We start from the raw sequence: 19,799 nt of genomic DNA, 5'->3' as shown, positions 1-19,799 counted from the left end.
ATATAATTCTCTGAAATGGGTAGATGTCATCTAAATAAAGGAATAGTTACAACACAGTGAGCGGGTATAAGCAGGTAAAGATGATGTGCTAATGTTTGTTGAGCAGTAATGAATGCCAAGCAGTGTTTAAAGGGTTTTCCTTACAAGTAAAAGTGTATAACTCAAGCCTCACAACAACGTGATGATGTAGTTTATTATTGCCATCTGTCCATCCCATCTTACAGATAGAGGAACTGAGGCACAGAAAAATTCAGTAAATCTCGTGGCTAATAAGTGGCTGTGCTGGGATTTGAACCCAGCAGGCTGGCTTGGGAATGTTGTGTGTGTGTGTGTGTGTGTGTGTGTGTGTGTGTGTGTGTGTGTTTATTTATTTATTTATTTAATGTTTATTTTTGAGAGAGAGACAGAGACAGAGAACGAGCAGGGGAGGGGCAGAGAGAGAGGGGGAGACAGAGTCCAAAGCAGGCTCCAGGCTCTGAGCTGTCAGCACAGAGCCCAATGTAGGGCTCGAACCTGTGAACCATGAGAGCATGACCTGATCCAAAGTCGGATGCTTAACCAACTGAGCCACCCAGGCAACTCTTGTTCTATGCTTTTAACATTATGGTCCACTGGAATTTGGGGAGGTTAATTTGTGACTGACATCCTCAGACTGAACTTGGCATCAGAGCTGTCCAGGGGAAAGGGACCTGCATCCTGGGGTTCTGGATGACCTGGGTGCTGACTCTGCTTTTTGCCCCGGGTGAAGGGTACCCTTGCTGGGGCTGCATTTGATAAGAGAACCAGACCATCTGTGTTGGTCAGTGTTCTTTTATGTAGGAATCCTTGTTTCTTAGGGTGCCATCTGGCAGGATGCTGCTGTTGGCCCAGCAGAGTGTCTCAGGCAGCATGCAGCCTGTTTCCTCACATCCAGCCAGACTTTAACTGTGCAGATAGCAGCAGCAGGAGTGTTCCATGGAGCTGCCCGCCAGGGACACTCCATGTCCCGTGGTGCTGCTGGCACCCTGCTTCGTGCAGGCAGCTGGCATCCATTCGATTTCTGTCCTTGGTGATCAGGAACCTCACCTAGTAAGTGGCCTCTTAATGTCTAACAGTCTGAAGGCCACCTGAAATATTGCCATACCCACCAAATAATATTCATTCTTCTTTAACACAGACTGAAATTGAACATTCACAAAAACCTGTTATATATAAGGTCACAGAGAAAATCTCAGCACATCCCAAGAAAGGAAAATCACGTGGGTCACATTACCCAACGCATAAAAGTCAAAACTAGCAACAACCAAAATAAAACCTGCTTCTAAATAACTTTTGAGTGAAGGGGAATCAGAACTGATATTGGAAACTCTTTAGAGGGAAGCAGCCATGGGAGGTCTATACACCGAATGCAGCTGCAACCACATGTAGAGAAAAATGCAAACTGGGACGCATCTGTCAGAAATAAGAGTAAACGTAAGCATTCACCACATGAAGCTAGAAGGAAATGGCAAAAACAAAACAAAAAAAAAAAAAAAAACCCGACCCTAGAAGGGAAGGGTTAATAGAGATGAAAGAAGGGGCCAGGGAAATGGGAAACAAAGTGAAGAATGTGTAAGTTTCCCTCCATGCCTCTTTTCTATCCATTCCCCAGAGCTAATTAAGTTTGCTTTAAATTCTTTGAACCTGTGTGAGAAAAGTAAATACACGTGGATGTATGTACACAGAGCAAGTTCATGGGGTCCTTACCAATGTTGGTGTTCCTCTGTAGCTTGCTGTCTTCTTTGGCCCTATGGTGGATGTCTTTCTGTGTCAGTACTCGTGACTCAGCCTCCTCCCCTTTCCTGTACTGCTCTTGTTACAGCTCTGGCACACGATTTCACAACCATGGCACTCTGGCCTCAGTGATGCTGTTGAAGGGTTACTGAGCACCCAGCCGCCCTGGGCCCTTTGAAGGGTGTCACCTCCCAAAAAATGGGTTCTACAATTGACAGAATGGCAGTGTCTCTGTGGCTCCAGAGTGACTGGTTTGTGTTACAAGGCCACCAGGGGTTGTGAGTTCCTTCATGGCAGGCGATGGTGGGACCCAAAGAGGAATCGAGTGCTGGATCAGAGCTCCCTGTTGCCCTACAGTTACTCTGGGCAGGATGGGGGACCTGGGCCGTCCATGGAGCAGAGCTTCTCACGCAGCAGGGAGGCTGCCACTTAGAAAGGATGTGCAGAAATGTGGTTGTAGCAATGATTTGGTATCGGGTGGTGTTTTAACCAATATCCTTCGGTGCCTGTTTTGTTATACAGGTTTTTGTCTGATGATAGTAGTCTGGAGTATAAATATTACAAACTGAAGCTGGCAGAAATGCAGAGGATGAGCCATACCTTACCAGGAGCAGATCAAAAGCCCACAGCAGCAGAGTGTGCGGTCCGGGCCATGCTGTATGCTCGGGCAATCCGGAGCCTCAAGAAGAAGCTCCTCCCCAGCCGGCGGCGGGGGCTGCTCCGCACTCAAGGGCTCCGGGGCTGGAAGGTGAGGAGAGCAACCACTGGGACCCAGACCCTCCTGTCCTCGGGTGCCAGACTGAAACACCATGCCCGGCAGGCTCCAGGTTCGTTGCAGGGAAAGCTGTCCCAGCCAGATGGAAATGCTGCTGCCAAGGACTGCCCACCAGACCCAGCCGGACCCTCTCCTGGGGACCCCAGCCCAGAAGCCTCGGGCCCATCCCCCAAGCTAACAGGAGTGGAAGTCCCTGAAGCCCCTCAAACTTCCTCTCCCTGCCCATCTGCTGACGGTGAGTACTCATTCCTGTCCCCCTCTTCTGGGCCTCGGCCCTGATTCACCAGTCTTCAGGGTTGGGGGGGTACGACCTGGATGGTCTGAGCAGCAGGCAGAAGCAGTAGGAACCTGGCCAGGACAGGTGCACGTGGAGGCACTTTCTTTTTTCTAGTTTCCTAGAGGGGCTCGCCCTCGAGTCCCGTAGCAGTATTCCTCCTGTCCTGAGGGTGGACCTGACTCAGCGAGCTACCTGGTGACTGTGCCTCCCTGCAAGGTCCTACTGCTGGCTATCGGGTTGTGCCGTGTGCCCGTGCTTGGGGCTTTAAGCTCCTTGATCCATTTCTCACTCCATTCTTGCCCTTCTTTACATTCCATTGGGCTGCCCTTGTCTCTCATTCTGCTGCCTCTTTTTCCCCTAGGATCTCTGCTATCCTCAGGGTTAGCTGACCTGCACTTTCTGGTTTCTCCTGGCTATTATCTTTTCTCTCTGCAGTAGGCCTGCCCCTCCCTGACCAGTATTTGTCACTTAGCACTAGGTGGGAATGAGAGGGGAAAAAAAATGTCCACAAGTGCTACATTCTCTAGCTACTGCCATATAACGAAACATTCCAAACTGTGGCTTCAAACTGGGGGTATCCAGTGTTGCTCTGAGTCTGCTGAACTCAGTTGGGCCTATATTTGTGTCTATGGGCAGCAACTGGTTGGGGCCATCGGCTGGGGTAGCAGGGTTATGGGGGCCACATGCCTGTCACCCCCTAGCAGCTAGCCTGGGTTTGTTCACCTGACAGTTGGGGTTGGGCCTCCAGAAGAGGCAGTAGGGGGGCTCGAGACCTCCGAAGCCCAGGTTCCACCCTTATGTCACATTGTGTTGGTCAGCAGGAGTCCCAGGGCCAGTCCCAATTTGTGGAGAGAGCTGCAGAGTCCTGTGGCAAAGGGCAAGGATGCAGTGAGGGGACACAAGGGCTGTCTCTGTAATTAGTCTCCACAGTCCCCCAAAGTTGAAATTGGAAGCAGCAGCCTAGAACTGACACACGACAGTTGCTTTGTTTTATAGTTGACGTCAAGACAATGGAGACTGCAGAGAAACTGGCCAGATTTGTTGCTCAGGTGGGACCAGAGATCGAACAATTCAGCATAGAAAACAGCACCGACAACCCTGACTTATGGTATGTAGCCATCATGCCCTTTTGACTGAGTGTGTTTATCCCACAAGTGTCCTGAGAACCCACTGGGTGGCCTGGCAGACACACTTCTGCCCCAAGAGGCACCCCAGGATAAGTTCTGGCTTCACTTTTGGTGAGCTCAGGGCTGTAAGAGGGAAGCATCTGCTTAGTGGTATTGGGCGGTGCTGCCCTCTTCTGGGACATCAGGAAAAACCTGCCCTGGAGGGAAGTTTAAGCTGTATTTGAAGGTCAGTTGGGCTTTGACCAGGGGCGGGGGAGAGAGCACCCACACAGAGAGGCTAATAGATTCCCCAGAACCTTTGCAGAGGTGGAGTAGTGTGGAGTAGTGGGAGGAAGAGGGCAGGGTACTGTCCCTGGTCACATCAGTGCTGTGGGCGGATGGTGAGAATTTGCTGCTCCTACAGTGATGGATGGGTCCTATTCCAGTTGTGGGCAGCAAGCACTTCCGTGTAGTGGTGGCCTGGTATCTTTTTGCCAGGGAGGGGTGCCGTTACCCTTGCCATTCCTCAGATGGGGTGGCCCACTCAATACCACACAGCCTGCAGGTGACAGAACCAGAAACCTGCTCTTTCTTGAGGGGTGCAGGTTCCCCTCCAGAGGGAGGCTACCTGGGAGCCATGTGTTCCTGGTACTGAGCCGTAACCCTGCTGGGCTCCACTCATCGCAGGCACCGTTGCCATGCTGTGTGAATTGTATCCAGTAGTTGCCTGGGAACTCTGGACCCTTGCCCTACTCCTCCCATGCTGGAGAGTCATGCTTTAGTCTAATTAAGACTACAGTTGAGGGGCGCCTGGGTGGCTGAGTCAGTTAAGCCTCCGACTTCACCTAGGTCATGATCTCACAGTTTGTGAGTTCGAGCCCTGCATCTGGACTTTGCACTGTCAGTGCAGAGCCTGCTTGGGATTCTCGCTCTCCCTTCTCTCTCTGCCTCTTCCCCTGATCAAGTTTTCTCTCTCTCAAAATACATAAATAAATAAAACTTAAAAAAATAAAAGACTGTCGTTGAAAACTTCCCATTTCCTAGACCATTTCTGGGACCCAGTTGTGACCGAGCATGCTTGAAGGGAACCTTGAGTAAGTTCTGCACTGGCATGCCTCCTGTTTTCCTGTGAGACCCACACCAGCCCCTTGGAGCACTGACGGTTTCATGGGTGCTCAGCCTGATCCTGTCTTTTATAGTCCTGGTGACCCCGGGGCCTGCTGGGCCTTAACGGTTCTCGTATTTGGGCTACCTGCTACACACACGACCTCGCTCAGGCAGTTCCGGCTGAAGGGGACAGCCCAGGAGCATTTCATTGGCTGTTTTCCCCAGCGAGAACTCCATCATCCTGGGCACCTGGCACTGCCATGGTTTTGGTTCATTGTCACCCTCTCTGACAGACTTTTCTCAGCAGTGTTCCCTAGAAGGCTCTGTCCCCACCTTGCCCATACAGACAGCCCCTCATTGTACAGTAACATTAGGTGGAATGATTTACTCTGTCCCCCGGTGCTCACTGAGTAGTTTGAGAATGATGGCACCCAACAGCACCCCTATTTAGGAAAGACCTTCCGAGGTGACTTTTTGTTTCTTTTCCTTTAGAAAAATGATACTTCTGATGTGCTCAGTAGTTGTTTGAGTTCATTCATTTTGTGGGTGTGGTCATGTCAACAATTTGACATATAGTCAGGTTTATTTCTACAGAGGTTCAGTTTTGAGACTATTTTTCCTATCCTTTTTAATTTAATGTAAAAAATAAGTATGGTATTTGCATGGTTCTAAAGTAAAAATTAACAAAAGATAAGCTCAGAGAAACCTCATCCCCTCAACCTATCAGTAGGAAACTGTTTTCGTTCATTTCTAGTGTGTGTGCCTTTCCCCCTTTGTTCTTACACCACAAATGACCTTCTGTATGTAGTAGACACTTTTGCACCTTGTTTTTTTCCTTTCACAACCTATCCAGAAGTCCCCTTCTGCCTGTCCCACCTGTACCCTCCTTCTCTTGTCCACTGTGTCATTCTCCACATGCAGCCACACCAGGGTCACTCCGTAGCTGCAGGCATTCACACTGCTCTTATGGCCCCTTTAATGGCCTCATGCACAATGGCTTTGTGTTTGTGGAGAAAATCTTCCGTTATCTCTCAGAAGGGGGATTATTGGGTCCAAGATCATTGCAAACGTAATTCAGTAAATAATGCGGCTTCTCCTCCCCAAGGGCCACTCCCCACGCAGTGTCAGGAGTACCAGTCCCCACCTCTTACCTTTTGACATACCTTAGAGCCAATAGGATTCATGAGAAATTTCTAATTTCCACAGTGAAATTTTAGTTTTCATTTTTCTTATGAGTGAAATTGAACATTTTTTCTTTTTTTTTTGGTAATTTTTTAAAAAATTATTTGTTTTTTAATTTACATCCAGGTTACTTAGCATATAGTGCAACAATGATTTCAGGAGCATATTTCAGTGATTCATTCCCTATGTATAACACCCCCTACTCCTCCAAATAAGTGTCTTTCTTAATGCTTCTTACCCATTTAGGCCATCCCCACTCCCACAACCCTTTCAGCAACCCTCTGTTTGTTCTCTACATTTAAGAGTCTCTTATGTTTTGTCCCCTTCCCTGTTTTTATATTATTTTTGTTTTCTTCCCTTATGTTCACCTGTTTTGTATCTTAAATTCCTCCTATGAGTGAAGTCATATGATATTTGTCTTTCTCTGACTAATTTTGCTTAGCAAATACCCTCTAGTTCTATCCACATAGGTGCAAGTGGCAAGATTTCACTCTTTTTGATTGCCAAGTAATACTCCATTGTATATATATACCACATCTTTGTCCGTTCATCTGACGACAGACATTTGGGCTCTTTCCATACTGTGGCTATTGTCGATAGCACTGCTATAAACGTTGGGGTGCATGTGCCCCTTCAAAACAGCACACCTGTATCCCTTGGATAAATACCTAGTGCAATTGCTGGGCCATAGGGTAGTTCTATTCTTAATTTTTTGAGGAATCTCCATACTGCTTTCCGGAGTGGCTGCACCAGTTTGCATTCCCACCAGCAATGCAAAAGAGATCTTCTTTCTCTGCATCCTTGCCAACAGCCTGAGTTGTTAATTTTAGCCATGGTGTGAGGTGGTATCTCATGGTGGTTTTGATTTGTATTTCTCTGATGAGTGATACTGAGCATCTTTTCATGTGTCTGTTAGCCATCTGGGTGTCATCTTTGGACAAGTGTCTCTTCATGTCTTTTGCCCATTTCTTCACTGGATTATTTGTTTTTTGGGTGTTGAGTTTGATAAGTTCTTTATAGATTTTGGATACTCACCCTTTTTCTGGTATGTCATTTGCAAATATCTTCTCCCATTCCATTGGTTGCCTTTTAGTTTTGCTGATTGTTTCCTTCGCTGTGCAGAAGCTTTTTATATTGATGAGGTCCCAATAGTTATTTTTGCTTTTGTTTCCCTTGCCTCCAGAGACGTGTTGAGTAAGAAGTTGCTGCGGCCAAGGTCAAAGAGGTTTTTGCCTGCTTTCTCCTCTAGGATTTTGATGGCTTCCTGTCTTACGTTTAGGTTTTTCATCCATTTTGAGTTTATTTTTGTGTATGGTGTAAGAAAGTGGTCCAGGTTCATTCTTCTGCATGTCGCTGTCCAGTTTTCCCAGCACCACTTGCTGAAGAGACTGTCTGTATTCCATTGGATATTCTTTCCTGCTTTGTCAAAGATTAGTTGACCATACGTTTGTGGGTCCATTTCTGGGTTCTCTATTCTGTTCCATTGATCTGGATATCTGTTTTTGTGTCATGAACATCTTTTCATAAACTTCAGTGTCTTTTGTGTATCCTTCTGTAACCTATTCATTTGTCCCTTAAAAAAAAAAAAAAAGATTGTCTTTTAAAAAACAGCTTTGTTGTTGTAAATAGTTTGCCTTTTTTAGAATTTTGTGTCAATGCACCTTGTTCTTGCTTTTTGTCTGGCTCCTTACTCAGCACGATTACTTGGATTCAGCGGTGTTTGTTGCATGTATCCCCAGTTCACGCCTCTTTGTTGCTGAGTGTATACCATTGTGTGGCTGGACCAGTTATCTACCCATTCACCTGTTGATGGCATTGAGATGTTTCCAGTCTGGGATGATTACAAATAAAGCCGCTGTGAGAATTTGCATATAGGCCTTTATTTCTCTTCAGTAAATACCAAGGAGAGCAAAGGCTGGCTCCATGGTAGGTCCATGGTTAACTTTTGAAGAAACTGCCAAGCTGCCTTTCTAAGTGGTTGCAACCGTTTTGCATTTTTAGCAGCCTGGATGAGAGTTCTAATTCCTCCCCGTCCTCATCAGCACTTGTTAGCGTCAGTGTCCATGTTAGCGTCCCAGTGCGGGGAGGTGGTGTCACTCTCTGGTTCTCATTTCTCCAAGGACTAGTGATGCTGAGTGTTTCAAGTATGCCTATGTGCTTTCTATATGTAAGTGTCCCGTTTGGATCTGTGGTCCAGCTTTGATTGGACCACATTTATTTACTTATTAATCAAGTTGGAGGCTTCGTTGTATGTTCTTTGTATGCGTCCTTTATCAGGTGTATGATTTGCAGATACTTCCTCATCTGTGACTTGTTTTCTCATCCTAGCAGTCTTTTGTGGGGCACAAGTTCTTAGAGATTGTGTTTTTGAGGCACCTGACTGCCTCAGTAGGAAGGGCGTGCAATTCTTGATCTCAGGGTTGTGTGTTCAAGGCCCACATCGGGTGTAGAGATTACTTAAAAATAAAATCTTTTCTAAAATATTTATGAAAGTGATCTCTATACCCGACGTGGGGCTCAAACTCACAACCCTGAGATCACGAGTCCCATGCCCTATTGGCTATTGAGTTGGCCAGGTGCCTCTTCTTTCTCAGTTTTTAGGAGCTCTTACGTATGAAATAGTTGCACGTTTTCTTCTTAGTTTGATGTTTATCTTTCCTTTTGCTTATGTTTTGTTCTGCAGTGCAGAAGTGTTTCATGTAATCAAATTTCTCAATTCTTTTTTATTGCACCTGGATACTGAGTCATAGAAGTTCTCTCCCCATACACGGGTTATAAAGACATTTATATCTTTTTCTCTAGCACTTGTATGGCTTCAGTTTTATATTTAGATCCCCTATCTGTGTGGGGTTATTCCAGAGCAGAGGGTGCTACATGGATCCAATTAAATATGTTTCTGGAAAGCTCCCCAGTTGTCCTGACACCATTTGTTGAGAAGATCATCTTTTTTGCCCTGGTTTGAGAGACCACCTTCATCAGATGCCTTGTTTCTGGCCTTTCTCTTGGTGTTTCTGTCCATGTGTCCAAGGACTAGTACCACACCGTTTTAACTATAGAGGCTTCATACACCTTATAATACCTGGTAGGGCTGGAACCCTTCATTGATTTGTTCAAAGTTCTCCCAGATACCTTTACGTAGTTATTTTTAACTATGAAGTCTAGAATCACGTTCAAATCCAGAAAAAAATGACGCTTTTATCAAAATAGGATTATGCATTAATATATTAGGGAAGAATCAACATAGTCATGAGGTTGAGTTGTCCCAGCCAAGAACAGGGGCTTCTTTCCTTGGGTCCAAGTATATTTTGTATCTTCGGGCATGTTTTCAGTTTTCTCACACTAGCCACAGCCCCAGGTCACGGTGGCCGCAGGACTCTGAGGTGCAGAGAGGCGTTATCGCCACCACATTCACTTAGCTTCACTGTAAAACAAGGGGTAGAAGTGACACCCCTTCCTCCGTCTCCTACCTGGCAGTGTGAGAGGAACCAGGCAGTCACGGTGAACACACAGAGGCCCAGGGTGGATGGTGACAGACTAGAAAGGGATGAGGCGAGGGCCAGGTTGGATCTCTGGCTCCAGCATTGGCGCTTTTTTCAGCACAGGCCCTGGTCATTCCCTCAAACCTTTTCCTCCACCCTCTTCCCCTGAAAAGCAATCAGGCCTCCTACATTCTAGCTCCTTTGTTAAATTACTAATATTCCTCAGACTTCTCTGTCTCATTGTGAAGCTGCACCATCAACTGTAGCTGGTAGAAAGAGGTCAGGTTATTTGCTCCTTGGTCCCCCTCCCAGCTTTGTCGGATCTACTCTGGACAATGTCAGCAAATATGAACGTTCAGAGGACCCTCTGGTTAACCAGTGTATTTCATCCTTATCCCAGGTTTCTCCATGACCAAGATAGTTCAGCCTTCAAATTCTATCGGAAGAAAGTATTTGAACTATGCCCATCGATTTGTTTTACGTCATCTCCACTGAACCTCCACGCCGGGGAGAGTGCTGATTCTCAGGAGAGCCCCCATGACCCCATGGAAGGGGAAGGAGAGTTTGAAGATGATCCCCCTCAGCACGAGGCTGAGCTGGAGAGCCCGGAGGTGATGCCTGAGGAGGAGGAGGAGGAAGACGAGGAGGAGGAAGACGAGGAGGAGGAGGAGGAGGGGGGCGAAGAGGCCTCCGCTCCTAGAGGGACCTCCAGGCCAGCAGGAGCGGCTGCCAAGTCTGAGTGCTCTGAGGGCAGCCCCCCCACAGATGGCCTCCCGAGCGAGGCAGCCGAAGATGGCCCAGCTGGTGCGCCTGCCCTGTCACAGGCCTCCTCGGGCGCCTGCTTCCCCCGAAAGAGGGTCAGCAGCAAGTCGTTGAAGGTTGGCATGATTCCAGCTCCCAAGAGGCTGTGTCTCATCCAGGAGCCCAAAGGTGAGTACCTGGCCGTCACCACGGCCCCCCTCGCGTGGAGCTTCCATTTAGCACCTGAAGAGGAACCGTGGTGTTCAGTTGTGGACCACGAAAAGTTGCGGAGATCAGGCGATGTCGCCCGATCGTTTGGAAGAATTTACTTGCCCTCAGCCCACGCTCAGCCGCAAGATGACCAAACTGGTCCCTGTCACCCTTCCTGCCTCTGATTACACTTGCTGACCTGGATGTTCCCTCCCCAGCTTCCCCCAGGGCCAACAGAACATGGGGTTGTTTGGTCTTGTGTTTTTAACCTAGAATAATTCTAGCGGGTTGGCACACCACCCCAAAATGTTCCTGTGAGGCTCACGTTGCCAGCTGGTGTAAGGTCAGCACTCCGAGGACACGCTGCTGTGTTAGTGCAGCAGCGGTGCGTTTGTGGTGGGTGCTGCTTGGTGCTCCCATTATTGCTCACAGTCCAGTGAGGGGGGTCCTGGCTGTGGAGGGCAAGGGCCTGGGTCATCTCCGCTCTTTCCTGCCCTTGACCTTGGGGAGTACCCAGCCTTCTGAGCCCCTGGAAGGCCCGGGGGAACGATGCCTGCTTAGTAATGATGAGGAAGGAGGACACAGGTGGGGCTGGTCTCAGGCAGTGGTTGGTGGGAGCCATGTGGTCTGCTGCCTTGGCCGTGGAAGGTCATCTCCTTTCCCATGGGGAAGGTCAAAGTTCATGAGATTCTATTTAATAGCAATAAAATGCATCCTTTTTAAGGGGACAGTTTGATGAGTTTTGGCAAATGTGTATAGGCATGAACTTCTCCAGTGCAGTGGAGCTGGAGCCTTTCTCCAGAAGTGTCTCTGTGTTTCCCTGTGGTCTCCTCCCCATTTTCTGGCCTTGTGGTTCTGCCTCTTCTAGACTGTCAGTAGGCAGAACGGCATCATATGCAGCCTTTTGATGGCCTGGCTATGGCCCAGGTTATTCCTTGTGCCTCCTGCCCCACCAGGTGTCTCCATACAACCAGGCCTGGGCTGTGCTTTACACATGGGGTTGACGCCGCAGTCCCTTCGCGTGAGGTGGTTGTAGTGAACGGTCCCCGTCTTGTGTCACCAGTGTGCTCTACGTTGTTGAGATGGTCGCACTCACCCCCAGGAGCATCAGTTCAGCTTCTCCTGCTAACAGAACAGTTCTGTGGTTTGTGTTTGGAAACCTTGGCGTTACCACAGATTGCCAGCTGTTCTGCCCTACTCTTAACGTCCTTCAGAGCTTACTGCTGATGGCAGCAGCCTATCTGAATGCCTCATACGTCCTTCGTGGGAGAGAAGTGGAGGGAGCTCTTTCTATTTTGGAAGCTCTCATTTCCTTGGGTGGTTGATGAGAAAAAAACCAGACCTGCTGATTCTCCTTCATCAAAAATAATGATATGATGTGATCCGGTGCTCTGTGTGAGAAGCATGGTTGGTTGTTTTTTACTGGAAATTCTATGTGGACTTTAACTCCTTATCAGCAGAACAGTTGCAGAGATACTAGGAGGGCACGAGGTTGCAAATAGTTTATTTGTTGAAACAAAGCGTATTTCTGCAGTCAGGAAAACGATCCGTGCATTGAGCCCTTTGTCGTAAACACGGGGAGTCCTGTGTTAAGTAGCCTCTTCCACATGGAGGCAGCCCCCAGTGGGCCGTATTCTGCTCTCTGGTCATGGATCACATGATTCCTGAGAGGACCCTGGCAGGGGGCACAGCTGGCTTTGGGGTCTGGGTTGTAGCTGCCTTCTGTCACCAGAGGGGTTGTTAGCCTAAACTGCAGCGCCCTCACTTTCTGAGTAATTTGGAAAGAGTACGTGTGTGTGTGTGTGTGTGTGTGTGTGTGTGTGTGTGTGTGTGTATACATGTTTCTTATGTCTTCCAGTTCATGAGCCAGTTCGCATCGCCTATGACAGACCTCGGGGTCGTCCCGTGTCCAAAAAGAAGGTGAGCATGACAGTTCCCATGTATGACATAGTTAGTTAGAATTTGTCAGTGTTTCAAAGGACACTGTGACTTGTCACTAAGGTACTCTCATGCTTCAGACTGGCATAATGTACAAAGCACAACAAACAGCCTTTTTTCTCAGGGATTTCTTGGAACTGTTTTGCTTTGCCCAAAGCACAGGAGGGTAGTAATTAGTTATTTAACAAATAGGTGAGATCTGATATGTGCAAAGTGTTGGACAGATGAACAAAGTAATGTCCCGGCCCTTAAGTTCAGATTTAGTGGACTATAATTGTGGTTCAAGAGCATGCTAATTTGCTAATAAGCCAAGGGAATATGTGTGTCCTTGTGTATTAACTGATGGACACCTCCTGTGTGCCAGGCCCCATCTGCCCAACCAGAGGTCGCAGCAAGCAGGGCCAACAGTGACAGGAATGTGTGTGAGTCTTGTGGCCTGTGTGCTATGGGTACGGAGAAGCAGGTCAAAGGGAGATGGGGAGTAATGTGGGGTTGGGGGTGCCATTTATTCAAGGAGGCCTGGAAGAGGCCCCAGGTTGGTCTTGTGTCAACAAGCAGCCCTTTGTGGCACCCAGATGGGGGTGGGGAGATGAGGAAGTAGAGGCAGTGAGTCCCCAGGTCACATAGGGCCTGTAGACGGAAGTTAGCAGCGTGGCTCCTTCTCTGGGGGAGGCCCTGGGGACCTGTGGTGGCAGTTGGGTGGAAGACAGGGCCACGGTGGCTGCTGTGCTGAGAGCAGCCTGTGGTTGGGGGGCTAGTAGAAGCCAAGGGCTGGGAAGGTGAAGACACAGTCAGTGAGACTTGCTGATGGGTTGCGTGTGGAAGAGCCAAAGCCCAGAGCTCTGGGCACCTGCACGGTTGTCTACAGGCACTTAGGAGGATGGAGCTGCCACTGAGTGAAATGGAGAGCCCCTGTGGGGGCAGGTCATTTGAAGGAGATGCGCTGCACTCCAGACAGCTAGGCGCATATGTGCGGGGGCAGGTAAGGCTGGGTGAGGTCACCTGGGACGTATGTGGGGATATCCCAGGTCCTCAGAGGTCAGGGAGGTGAGCCGGCCACCCAGTGAGGTCTCTACTGGTGTCGAGTGGTGAGGAAAAGAAAGCCTGTGTGGTGGACACCGGTTGCAAATGGACGGTCAGTCTCAGTGGCCAGGTGAGGCGTCGGCGTGACCCCGGTTACAGCAGGGAGGAGGGACTTTCTGAGCCCAAAGCTCATGGTCCTAATCGACGTGTTCAGTTTGAATTTGTGCTGGCACCCGGCTGCCCATCAGGTGGCCCGGGTGAGGGCACAACCTGGTGAGGCAGCAGCCAGGCTCAGGCTCAACCTGGCCACTTAGTCTTGGCATCTAACTCCCGAGTCTCCGTTTGTGCATCTGTAAAGTGGGGCAGTCGCACCTACCTTTGGTTCGGAGATACCTCGAGAGTGAAAGTAAATGCACGTTAACCTGGCGTGCAGCAGTGCCCTGCAAACAGCATCTCTCCTTGGGGTGATGGCAGGCCCAGAGGAAGCTTCCCCTGCAACTCTCTGTGCACACCTCAGCCTGGCCTTCCCACACAGCTTTTCTCTAGGCGAGCAGCTCTCCTAAAGGGATGCAGGCTAGCCTTTTGGGGACCTGTGGCCAGCTTTTCCCTTGCCTTCCCCACCCTTTTCCTTCCCATACTTGTTCCCTGCTCAGATCCTCAGAACCTCACCATTACCCCTCCGCACCAGCTGCCTGGATCAGGATGGACGAGTCCATTCCCCAGAAGCACGTGTGGCCCTCTCAGCCTCCCCAGGCTGTCCTCAGTGTTTATTTAGTAAATGTTTTTAAAAAACAGGCTCGGGTGGTAGGGACAGTGGGTGCTCATGAATATTCATGAGTAAATGGAAATATTTTCTGCTCACACCAGGCAGGCCCCTCCTCCAGAGGTCCCCCCCACCCCCAGGCCTTTTAACCTCTCTTCCCACAGCCAGCTCTGGGGCCCAGATCTTGTCTGGGGCTTTACCTGCAGGTTCTTTTCGAGCCCTGTCCTTCTTCCCAGCTGTACCAGTTCTCAGTGAGGTCTGCTTTGTGCTAGACCACGGATCCCAGAGTGCCAGTAAAACCTAGTCTCTGCCCTTGGGGAGCTCCCAGATCTGGGAAGGGCCGGCTGGACAAATAGACAAGTCATTTGGGTTTGCTGAGCAATGTCTGAGGGCGGCCAGAGAGGTTTCTGGGATGGAATCACTGCTCAGAGTTCTGGAAGCCCACAAGAGTGTTCAAGATGGAGTAGAAAGGACCTTGCAAGCCAGTTTTCCACACAGTCTGTCTCTGCAGCAGATTCATGGCCTGTTTGGCCCCCTCCTGCCTCAGCCCCGTCTCCCCTCTGACTTCTGCACTCCCGGGGCCTTCCTGCCTCAAGCCTATGCCCTGTCCTGGTTACCCCCAGCCTGGGGTGTGCCCTCTGGTCATCGCAAGTTATCACCACTTAGGATTCTTTCTACTAACCCCTTGGCCTCAGGGCCACCCCCCACCCCTGCCTCTTGTGGGGTTTTCCTCATGGTCTTAGCACCTCAGAGAATGTTGCTGGGAACTGGGGAGGGGCCTATGGCTTGATCCCAAGTATCTATGGAATCCAGGATGGGGGGTGGGGGGCAGTACTGGACCGTGTCAGGAGCAGCACAGGCAGACTCTCACTCCACGTGCTTGCTGCAGCCCACTTGCCATATTCTTCTCTTTCCTCAGAAACCCAAGGACTTTGACTTTGCCCAGCAGAAGTTAACCGACAAGAACCTGGGGTTCCAGATGCTGCAGAAGATGGGCTGGAAGGAGGGCCATGGCCTAGGCTCCTGTGGGAAGGGCATCAGGGAACCCGTCAGCGTGTACGCAGCAGGCGCTGGGGCCCGGGGTGGGAATGGGCAGCGTGCTTGGGATAAGAAGCTTTCTTTGGGATTCTGGTCCTAAGTCCTTTGATCTGCAGCCTGATTTCTTGGCTCCCCTCATGTTAAACATGGCTTAAAGCCGGCAGGTTTGTTTTCCTAACAAAGGGAGTCTTCAGATGAGATGAGAAGCAGATCGTTCACATATGCAGGTGTTCCTACAGGCCCCTTGCTGCACTTGCACAGACTATTTAAATGACTCCTTGGCCCCTGGCATTTCAGCCACAGTCGTTATTGTCATAAAAGCTGAGTGGTAATTCTAGGTAGTAACAATAAAAACCACTTTCCCTTTGCCTGGAACCCTTAAGCAGGCTAGCCAGGGAAAACGTGGCCCAGAGTTTGTTAGGCCCCATTAACATCCAGCAGGCATTTCATTTAAAACTGAGCTTGTCACCTGCGGGGGGAGGCTTTCTGCTATAATCGGGGGCTTCTGAGCTCGTTCCTCAGAAGGTCCACACACCTGCACAGGTGAGTACCCCTTGTTCCGCGCTGTGAATCGTGTCTTCACTTTCCTTTGCTGTCCCTGTTGTGTGTCCCACATGCTTCCATCCCACTCTGACCGCTCGTGCCGTTTCCAGTTTCCTGGTGGCCAGGCTTTGTGCTCAGGTGTGGCTAACTCTCCATTTTGCTCCTAGGGGAACTGCCTCGGAAGGGGAGGGGTTAGGTGCCGACGGGCAGGAGCGCAAGGAAGACACATTTGACGTGTTCCGTCAGAGGATGATGCAGATGTACAGACACAAACGGGCCAACAAATAGGTATGTGTGTGAGCTAGTGCGTGGGGCTTTCTGTCTAAGTTGACATTCTGGTACGTAGAGACGATTTCTCCAGAAAAGTCAGAGATCCCCGTTCCCAAAACCAAACGTCAAACCACACACATACACAAAAAAAATCAAAAAATTCTATGAGGGTAACCAGGAGCGTTTAGACATGGATGTGTCCCGCCTCTCACCTTCCAGGTTTGGTTGAAGGAGCGAGCCCCACGCTCACCAAGCACGGCCGCACAGCTATGTGCAGCTCAACAGCGGGCCTTGGTGCAGGGCTCCCAGGCTCAACTGCACGCGGCCATCCCGGGGAAATAGGCCACCGCGGAAATGGCCTTGCGTCCTGCACGTGTAAGGGCGATCTGGAAGCCGTCACTGCAGAGGGCAGTGGCTTTGCCACATCCCTTTCTGAGCATCTTCAAATCCTTTTGTTCTCAGGGGCCTTGGGCCCATATAAATATCCCGTTCTTTCTGCTCTCTTTTTAGCTGCCTTCCCCACCCGTAATTTCCAACTCAGTTTTGAACAAAATCGTTCTCTCCCTGAATAGATGAAACCATTGGTGAGAAAGATCAGGCTTGAAGGAGCACTTACTCTTAGAGCGCCACCTCTGCCCTGGATCTGCCCTGGAGCCAGTGCCCAAGTAGGTTTGGTGTGTCCACGAGAAACAGAACGTCTCTGCAGGTCCTGTACGGAGGTTCCGCTGGCTTTTCTTCTTCTTCTTAAAGGATCAAAGAGTGCATCATTCCCCATCTGCTTTTGCTTTCCCCCCTTCTTCTAAATGCTTGTGGCAGCCAGTCCCCTGCAGGTCTTTCCTGGTCCCCCCTCAGAAGGGGTACTGCCCTTGGATAGTGCTCAAGAGCCAGCTCCTGTCGGGTTTCCCGTCCCAGGGAACTCTCTCTAGAAGTGCTCTGTTAGCAACCTTGATGCCAAACTGATGACAGATTGTGTCTTTGTGTGGCTTGCAGACTGTAAATGGGGGACAGAATTCAGTATTAGCCAAGTCCATGCTGGTAGTGCGGCCTGCCGGTCGGAGCATCGGAGCTCTTTGAACAAGTGGAGATACTTGATTCGATGAACGTGTTATTTATGGAGTCTCAGCTCTTAAGTGCATCCCAAGAGACTTAATGGAAGTTTAGCAACAGTATAATAGAGCCGTATTCAGTGGGGAGTAATCATTACATTGATGAAACTTCCCCCAAATTCACATGGCTCCTTAGAATCCACCAACTACAGTGTGCTTCGTTTTAAAACCACATATGGAGTCTCTCCTACAAGGGGCTGGGAGTGTAAACTCTTCAAGACGCTTCATTTTTGGCATATGCAGTAGGGTAAAGAAGTGTTTTCTCAGAGCCTTTGTACGGAACAGAAAGCATCCTCGTGGGGCGGGCTCCGCAGCTGTTTGCTATTTCCAGGCGCGTGATTGCCTCCCTTCCATCTTCTCCCGGCGCTCCGCTCCTCGCAGCTACGTGCGAAGTTCTCAGGCTGTGGGAATCTCAGCCCTTCCTCATAAAGCAGCAGTGTTGAAGTTTTAAATACGTGCTAAGACCTGGGAAACTTGGGATCCTGCTGACACTACAAGCTTGGGGGACACAGCAGCGAGTTACCGTGTTGGCCAGTCTTCACTTTTTTCAAGCCACAGGCCCCAACCGTGGTCCCAGCTTGCTCCAGCTCTGTCTTGTCGGGCCCACACCCACCGTCACAGGCCTGTGCCGTATCTCTTCCAGGCTCTGCTTGCTTCTGGTTGCTTCTGTTGCATGGGCAACAGGCAGATCTTTATGGCCAGGGAGATGCTGGAAATGCCTCCGCAGAGTTGAAGCAGCCTGCACAGGTGGTGTGGTTTGGGGGAACCGCAGCCGTAGGGGTTCATCTCTTTTCTTTCCTAATCCTTCCAGTAGCCTTCCTTGTTGGCTGTGGGTTGGGCACCTGGATGGAACTCTGAGAACAGGGCCTCTGTCCTCTGGCCTTTCACAGAGTGCCCATCGGCCCTGAGCAAGGCATGTACTCCCCAAATAGGTTCTAGCTCTTTCTCTCCAGCATAGATAGCTCTGACCATCATATTCACTTTGCGCTAGCATATTCGTTCTTGGACTTCTCCGCTTTTGTTTGTGAGTAAAATGCTTTAGGAATTACCAGGGTATAAGCTCTGTCCCCGCAGCCTCCTGCCACCCTTTCTCCTGGGGATATCCCGCTTCGAGCTGACCCCGTGAGCCTTTAGCACACGTCAAAGAGAACACCTCCTTCTTGATCCTGGAAAGTCCTCTGAGCACTCAGGCGATGCTTTTCCTGTGGGTGTGGTATCATAGGAGCCGGGGCGGAGCCTGGTGGCGAGTCCTTGTGCCAGCTGTCGGCCAGGGACCAGCCCAGGGACCAGCACTGGCCCTCCGAGCTCGCCCTTGCTCCCTCTGGCGAAGTCTGCTCACGGGGAGCGTGCGTGCGAGTGTGGTGTGTGGTTGCATAGCCTTGTCAAAGTCACAGTGTCTTTTCTGTCATTCTAGTTCCAGGGTCTCTTCCGTGAGGACGACAGGCATCCGGAAAGTACTAACTCACCACTTTGGGTGCTTACTGTCTCTGGCTTGTTTCCATCACTGGAAATCATATAGAGAATTTTAGCGTTTTGGTCCTTGGTAAAACCTAGAAGACATTTGTGATGTTACAAAATGGAAGTTTTGGGTTTTTTCTTTTTTTTTTTTTTCTTTCCTTTTTTTAAATCTAAGAAGTTGTGAATGTTGTTAATCATTTAGCAGTTGCAATAAATGTAGAGGAAACCCAATTTTCCATGGTCTCTGTTGTGTTTTTAAAACTTGGCTGGCCGGGGAACACATGAGAGATGTTGTAACACCTACATTGGACAGAGTGTCGGAGAGACATGCCCTGCTGCCGGTGACTCTCCTGTCCCCTCAGGCTTTACCCGCTCCCACGGTCGGGGTTCCAGCTGTCAGACCAGGGCCCACCCAGGCTTTCCCTGACTGAGGACGGCCTGTGCGCTGTCTGCAAAGCTCCCTGCTATTCCCATGTGCTGCCCAGCCTGCGTCTGATTCTTCCACCGACAGCGCCTGGCCCTTGGGGGAAGGGGTGAGGGCAAAGGCTACAGCGGGCACGTACCAGACCCGCAGGGGCTTCCACGTGACAGCAGAGTAATGGGGAGGAGCCAGGCTGCTGTTGTGCCCAGCGCAGGGGGTTGCCCAGGAAGGGTTTGGGGTGTCTGTCGGCCGGTTAGGGGCAGGTGAAACCGGCCCCCTAGGAGCTGGTGTGGGGACCTAAGCCTCCCTTCTCCTTGCTGTGTCCTGGAGGACACACGGGAGTGGCAGGGGTCCATTTGACCGTGATGGGAGCTGTTGCCAGTCAAGAATGTCCCTCCCTTGCCTTCATCTTCACAAGAGCCCACCCACGAGGGCAGTGTCTGACTGGGCTTTAGCGCCCTCCCTGAGAAAGTCCCCCAGAACCCCACAGCCACCCCACCTCATCTCCCACCCCCTCTCGGGAGACTGGAGGTAGGGGGTGAGCAGAACTCTCCAGCAGATGCCCCTAACTGGCCGACAGCTCCTCTTCTCGCCTCCGGGGCTACTGAAG

The 19,799-nt window shown here is 50.1% G+C and overlaps 1 protein-coding gene across 10 annotated transcripts in view; it reads left to right on the top strand.

The window, feature by feature from the left end:
- The window catches only part of SUGP2 (SURP and G-patch domain containing 2), a 40,098-nt gene extending 21,099 nt beyond the window's left edge, over positions 1 to 18,999 (top strand). For 7 of the 10 annotated variants that reach the window (XM_043587128.1, XM_043587126.1, XM_043587135.1 and 4 more), the window contains 7 exons: positions 2,275 to 2,762; positions 3,801 to 3,912; positions 10,079 to 10,608; positions 12,488 to 12,549; positions 15,273 to 15,409; positions 16,102 to 16,222; positions 18,725 to 18,999. In XM_043587128.1, coding sequence (XP_043443063.1) covers positions 2,275 to 2,762; positions 3,801 to 3,912; positions 10,079 to 10,608; positions 12,488 to 12,549; positions 15,273 to 15,409; positions 16,102 to 16,222 — 1,450 coding nt within the window. In that variant the 3' untranslated portion in view covers positions 18,725 to 18,999. Of the gene's footprint in view, positions 1 to 2,274; positions 2,763 to 3,800; positions 3,913 to 10,078; positions 10,609 to 12,487; positions 12,550 to 15,272; positions 15,410 to 16,101; positions 16,223 to 16,776 lie in introns of all 10 variants that reach the window. The other 3 variants (XR_006298313.1, XM_043587134.1, XM_043587127.1) reach the window with 3 other exon arrangements.
- The last annotated feature ends 800 nt before the right edge of the window (positions 19,000 to 19,799 follow it).

The sequence above is a fragment of the Prionailurus bengalensis genome, chromosome A2 (assembly GCF_016509475.1).
Source record: "Prionailurus bengalensis isolate Pbe53 chromosome A2, Fcat_Pben_1.1_paternal_pri, whole genome shotgun sequence".
NCBI lineage: Eukaryota > Metazoa > Chordata > Mammalia > Carnivora > Felidae > Prionailurus > Prionailurus bengalensis.
This window is presented reverse-complemented; position numbering and strand designations above follow the sequence as displayed.